The sequence below is a fragment of the Diplotaxodon limnothrissa genome, linkage group LG2, assembly GCF_057381915.1.
Source record: "Diplotaxodon limnothrissa isolate DT_005_m linkage group LG2, D_limnothrissa_male_GT1.1, whole genome shotgun sequence".
In the NCBI taxonomy this organism is placed as follows: Eukaryota; Metazoa; Chordata; class Actinopteri; order Cichliformes; family Cichlidae; genus Diplotaxodon; species Diplotaxodon limnothrissa.
The window spans coordinates 3,397,127-3,403,870 of NC_140597.1; the positions used below are offsets into that span (position 1 = coordinate 3,397,127).

Consider the following 6,744-nt stretch of genomic DNA (forward strand, 5'->3'; position numbering starts at 1 on the left):
CTTAAAATGACAAATTGGGCATTACGAACAAACAAAATTTGTTTTCAAATGTAAATTTAGTCGTATTCATGTGTAATTGTCTACCTGTATTTCCATGCCGATATTACGTTTTTGTTTCTGCAGAATCATCAATAGAAAATGATGATAAGCAACTAGATTCACTGTAAATGGTTTGGTAAATTTTACAGGAAGTGCATTTTCCTTGCTTCAGCCAATCACTACAGTGTCGACTTTGTAAACCTCTATCAGCTTGTCACAAAATCTTTTGAGTGGGAAGACATCAGTTGTGCAAGAGAAGGCTGAAGTATCACAATGATCGGAAGATTAATTCCTTTGATTCTTCTAAGTACATTGTGTGAGTTTACTTCTTCTACACTGTCAGATGTATCATTTTAAACAATATAAAACAAAATATTTGAGGCTTTGTAATATTCTACATTACATGATGAATATACCTTTTAAAAAAGGTTTTCTCTTTTGTTCTAACTGTTACTGTTTGTCTGTTTTCTTTAGCTGTGACTGAAATGAATGAGATTCCTCAGCAGAGCTCTATAACTGTGACTAAACTTGGAGATAATGTGACTCTGACATGTAAAATCCCTAGGGATGATGTTGGGTTGTCTTACTGGTATAAGCTGAATTTTGGAAACATGATTGAAACAATTGCCTCAGGAAGTTTTGACAAAATATCACTAAAGGGACCATTTAACAACTCAAGATTCAATGCCACAAAAGTGGGTGATATTTATTCTCTTACCATAACAAATGCAACCAAAGAAGATGAAGCAACGTACTTATGCCAAGGAGGAACGGCATACATAATGGAATTTTTTAATAGCACGCTTTTGGTCGTGGATGGTAACGTATTTTAATTTGACTGTTTTTGTCATATCTGCTTCTAAGCCCAAATAATTACAGTTAATGCTATTTCATGACTTTTTATGATTCACACAGATACAAAAACGCTGCAGAAATCTGTCACCGTGAAACTGTGCGCTAAGTGATACAAAGTTGTTTTATTGGTTTAAGCTGAATTTTGGATATATGGTTCAAACAGTTGCTGAAGGAAGTTTTGACAAAATATTATTTCAAAAGAACAACTCAAGATTCAGTGCCACAAAAGTGGGTAATGTGCATTCTCTTACCATAAGAAATGTAAGCAAAGAAGATGAAGCAACATACTTCTGTCAAACAGGATCATCACACAATTTTAGTTTTATTAATGGCACAATTGTGGCAGTGAATGGTAAAGCATTTTCATTTTATCGTTTATGTCATAACTGTGTCTAAACCCAAACAATTACAATTAATACCATTAAATGTCTTTTTGTGAATCACACAGATCCTAAAACCCAGCAGAAATCTATCACTGTGAAACAAACTCCAGATATGGAGTCAGTCCATCTGAGTGAGCCAAAGACTCTACAGTGTTCGCTCCTGTCTAAGGACAAAAATGGAAAACATCAGTCCCCAAATGAAGACAAAGTGCACTGGTTTAAAGGTGCATCAGAATCCCATCCAGGCAGCATTTACCACGGCAGTATCAAAAATAAAGAGGACGGGAGATGTGAATACAGTTTCTCCGAAACTATAACAAATTCACCTGATGCTGGGATGGACTACTGTGCTGTGGTGACATGTGGAGAGATCCTGTTTGGTAAAAGAACTAAAGTGGAGATAGGTATGTTTTAAAGTATTATTAACATCTTTATTAATAATTTATAATTCCTGTGAGTTTGTTCATGAATAAACAAGATATATTCTCAGGCCTCTAAAATGAATTTGAGTTAGATCGACTAGAAGTATTAACAGCTCAATTTACTTTAACAGAAGATAACCTGATACTGAGGTGGTTATGTATACAGCTTATGTTACTAAGGTTATACTGCCAGGTTCATAATAAACTCACTTAAGGTTAACATAGCATGCCAACCCATTAATCTTAATTCATTCTTGTGTGTAAAGAATAAAAAGTGCATTTGAGGTTGCTGAGAATAACTGTTGTCTGCACCCATTTTGTCATTAACTGCAGTTTTTAAAAATTACCATTGAACTTGTGATATGTAAACTATTGCTGGATGCATAAAAAATGATAAACATCTACAGGGTGGGCCATTTATATGGATACACTGTAATAACATGGGAATGGTTGGTGATATTAAAGTCCTGTTTGTGGCACATTAGTATATGTGAGGGGGCAAACTCCTCAAGATGGGTGGTGACCATGGTGGCCATTTAGAAGTCGGCCATCTTGGATATAACTTTTGTTTTTTCAAAAGGAAGAGGGTCATGTGACACATCAGACTTATTGGTAATGTCACAAGAAAAACAACGGTGTGCTTGGTTTCAATGTAACTTTATTCTTTCATAATGTTATGTATTTTAACTTATGATAATTTATCATTAAAGTACCATATAACTAGGAAATTCAATCAAGTAGTTGCAGCCTTAGATACTTTGATTTTAGCTTTTCCTGACACAAGTCTTTGCTTCCTAAATACAGAGATGTTAAGTGTCTGCTGCAATGTTTTCTCCTTCCAGAGTTCCCAGTCGTTACTGTGCTTGGGGCACTGTTGACCTGCTCTGTGCTTGTGAATTTTGCCATGTTCACGAGGTTAATATTGTCTGGTGAAAATCAGTGCAAAGGTAATTCATATGTGTATATATATATATATATATATATATATATATATATATATATATATATATATATATATATATATATATATATATGTACACACACACACACTTGAACATATATTTATTTAGCAAAGGCATTCACTCAATGCTGAAAACATTCCCCGGCAATTTACTTATTTTACTATTTACTGAGCCATAATGTCAGTTTCCTGTTCTTAGCTGACAGGAGTGGTACCCAGTATACAGTATAAATATATTTTAATATATATATATACATGAGCTATACCCATATAAACAAATACACCATCTAGGAGAGAAAAAAAAATCAGCATGAGAAACAGTATATACACTACAAGTCAAAGGTTTGGACACAGCTTTTCATTTAATGGTTGTTATTTATTTTTATGACTATTTACATTGTAGATTGTCACTGAAGGCATCAAAACTATAAATAACTATGAGTCAACACATATGGAATTATGTAGTAAACAAAAATAGTGTGAAATAAGTCAAAACATGTTTTATATTTTAGATTCTTTCAAATCTTCGCCCTTTGCTTTGAGTACTGCTTTGCACACTCTTTGCATTCTTTCAGTGAGCTTTGTGAGATACTTACCTGAAATGGTTTTCTAACAGTCTTGAAGGAGTTCCCAGAGATGCTGTTTTCAATTTTGAATAAATCCCCACAATTGTCACGAACAAAGCAGCCCTCACACCATCACACCTCCTCCTCCATGCTTCATGGTGGGAGCCACGCATGTAGAGACTGACCGTTCACCTTTTCTGCACTGCAAAGACATAGTGGGTGGAACCAGATCTCAAATTTGGAATCATCAGACCAAAGCACAGATTTCCACTTGTCTAATGTCTATTCCCTGTGTTTCTTGGCCCAAACAAATCTCTCTGCTTGTTGCCTTTCCTTAGAAGTGGTTTCTTAGCAGCTGTTTGACCATAAAGGCCTGATTCGCACACTCTTGGTCTGGGGCAGTCCTCATGAGCCCATTTTGTCGTAGCGTTTGATGGTTTTTGCGACTGAACTTGGGGACACATTTAAAGTTTTAGCGGTTTTCTAGACTGACTGACCTTCAGTTCCTAAAGTAATGATGGACTGTTGTTTCTCTTTACTTAGCTCATTGATTTTCACCATAATATGAATTCTAACAGCTGTCAAATACGGCTGTCAGATGTGTACCAACCTGACTTCTGCATAACACAACTGATGGTCCCATCCCCATTAGGAAGGGAAGTTATTAGGGTGGATGAGGTTCGCCCTGAGTTCCATGAAGGCTTTTGATGTTGTAGAGCAGGGGTCCCCAATCCCAGTCCACGAGGGCCAGTGTCCCTAGAGGTTTTAGATCTCACCCTGGGTCAACACACCTGAATCACATGATTAGTTCATTACCAGGCCTTTGGAGAAGTTCAAGACATGTTGAGAAGGTAATTTATCCATTTAAATCAGCTGTGATGGATCAAGGACACCTGCAGGGACACCGGCCCTCGTGGACTGGGATTGGGGACCCCTGTTGTAGAGCTATTTTGGTTGACACGTCTCTACAATGTTGTGTGGAGATCAAGGGTGGTACTTCTGAATTGGCAGACTGGGGGTGGTGGTTCCCATTTTTAAGAAGGGGGACCAGAGGGTTCCAACTATAGGGGCATCATACTCCTCAGCCTCCCTGGGAAAGTCTATGCCAGGCAGCTGGAGAGTCCGTCCGTTAGTTGAACCTTGGATACAGGAGGAACAATGCGGTTTTTGTCTCGGTTGTGGAACACTGGACCAGCTCTTTATCCTCTCAAGGATACTTGAGGGTGCATGGGAATTCGCCCTACCAGTCTACATGTGTTTTGTGGACTTGGAGAAGGCATTTGACTGTGTCCTTTGCAGTATCCTGTGGGAGGTGCTTCGGGAGTATGGGGTGTCTGGCCCATTGCAATGTGCCATTTGATCCTTATACAACCGTTGCAAGAGCTTGGTCCGGATAGCCAGCAAAAAGTTCATTTCCGGTGGGTGATGGACTGAGGGCTATCCTTTGTCAGTCTGTTCATAAGTTTTATGGACAGGATTTCTAGGCTTAGCCAAGTGGTGGAAGGCTTTCACTTGGGTGGTCTCAGAATCTCATCTCTGCTTTTTGCGGATAATGGAACCAAGTATGAAGAGGTTGGAATGAGAATCAGCACCTCCAAATCTGAGGTCATGTTCCTCAACCAGAAAAGGGTGGAGTGCCAACTCCGGATCAGGGACAAGTTCTTGCCCCAAGTGGAACAGTTTAAGTATCTCGGTAGTGACCGAAAGAATGAGATTGCAGATACAAGCGGCAGAAATGAATTTCCCTCCAAGGGTGGCTGTCCTCTCCCATAGAGATGGGGTGAAAAGTTCAGCCATCTGGGACGGGGTCAGATTAGAACAGCTGCTCCTCTACATTGAAAGGAGCCAGTTGAGGTGGCATTGACAAGGATGCCTCCTGGGTAAGGTGTTCCGGGCATGTCCCACCGGGATGAGGCCCAGGGGCAGACCCAGGACATGCTGGAGAGATTATGTCTCTCAGCTGGCCTTGGAACGCCTGGGTGTTCCCTCGGACAAACTGGAGAAGGTGGCTGGGGAGGTCTGGGCTTCTCTGCTTAAGCTGCTGCCCCCGCGACTCAGCTTCAGATAAGTGGAAGAAGATGGATGGATGGAAGTTTCTTGCTTCTGGAAAAGAGACCAATGATATTTTAAACCAATGAGTCATGTTAAATAAAATGTGTGGATTTTCAGCATATTTCTGTAGGATGTTTCTGTTCGACTCTATTGTGTGGGGTGAACTGTTAAAATTCACCTCTGTCAGATTTTAATTTTAAATCAATTCCTAGCAGTTCATGGAAATTTTCCAGACTAATTTTTTATTTTGTAAAACTATTGTTAGCATTTTCACCACAATTCTGCATAGAAATAAACAAAAACAAAAATTGGCAGTGATAAATGCTCAAACAATTGGTTCTTGATTTTGACGTGACAAGCACTTAAAATAATCCTTTAAAAAAACATTTTTAATGTCTTCTTTCTATGAATAGGAAAAGTACCAGTCTTCAATGATGTTGGACAAGAAAGATCACCTGCCAACCAAATAAATGATGAGGTACACACACACACACCCCTATAGCAATCTATCTATATTGAAATGCATGACTTGACTTTGATCATAATATCGGATAGGATGAAACACACAGAACGAGGAAGCTAAAGATTTTGTAAAAGAAATAGAAAGCAGTTTGATGTTGTGAAATACAAGAAAGGGCAAAAAAAGAAAACCTAGAAAAACTAGGTTTGATCTGAAAAGTAGGTGTCAAATGATGGTCTAGTAATCAATCACATCTGACATCTCACCAGTCCTTTAAAGTAAACAATGACATGTTTACTTTAGTGTAATATCACTTTAGATGTGTGTTTTCATGATCATAACTAAACAGCTGCAATTACCATTGCATGGAAACATGAAGTCATGTCAAACAAGACTGTTGCCTAAAGACAAACAATAAAAAAAAAAAATGTCTGTGCATTGTTCTCTGTGTTGTTTGTGTTTATGTGTTCTAGGTGTTTAAAAATATTTTCAAAAGTTTGTTCATTTCTGTTAATAATTTACAGGAGGGTGAAGAAGTAGAATTAAACTACGTGGCTCTGGATTTCCCCTCAAGAAAATCTTCAAGATGGAAGAGTAAGAATGAGTCACCAGAGTGCACCATATACTCTGGCATCGGAGAGGGCCAGTAAAAGGCTGTCCCCATGAAAAAGGCAGAGTGGGTTTTTTTTTTGTTGTGTTATTGCCGTAAGTCAAATTGTTTTAATTGCCTTTATGAAGATTTTTTGCCAGGATTCTTGTTCAGGTACTCTAGACTGATTAAATAGGTAGAGTTGTTACCATATATATGCAATGTATGTTTATTGTGTGGCAGACTGGTGCCTGTGCAAAAAGATGTTTTTTTAGTCTTTATACAGCATGTTTGTACTTTATGGTCTTGTAACCTCTTACTTCTTTGCTTGTTATACCTAAAGCTAAATAGCATCATGCTTATCTGCTCACTGTGGAAATACATTTATAAAAAAATTATAGAAATAAAAAATATTGA

At 38.1% G+C, this 6,744-nt stretch overlaps 1 protein-coding gene across 1 annotated transcript; it reads left to right on the forward strand.

The window, feature by feature from the left end:
- The first annotated feature begins 312 nt into the window (after positions 1-312).
- Positions 313-6,388, forward strand: LOC146638038 (uncharacterized). Its single transcript, XM_085365773.1, has 6 exons — positions 313-355; positions 514-858; positions 1,343-1,681; positions 2,542-2,646; positions 5,692-5,756; positions 6,263-6,388. Exons 1-6 carry the CDS (start codon positions 313-315, stop codon positions 6,386-6,388), a joined length of 1,023 nt encoding a protein of 340 aa, XP_085221899.1.
- The last annotated feature ends 356 nt before the right edge of the window (positions 6,389-6,744 follow it).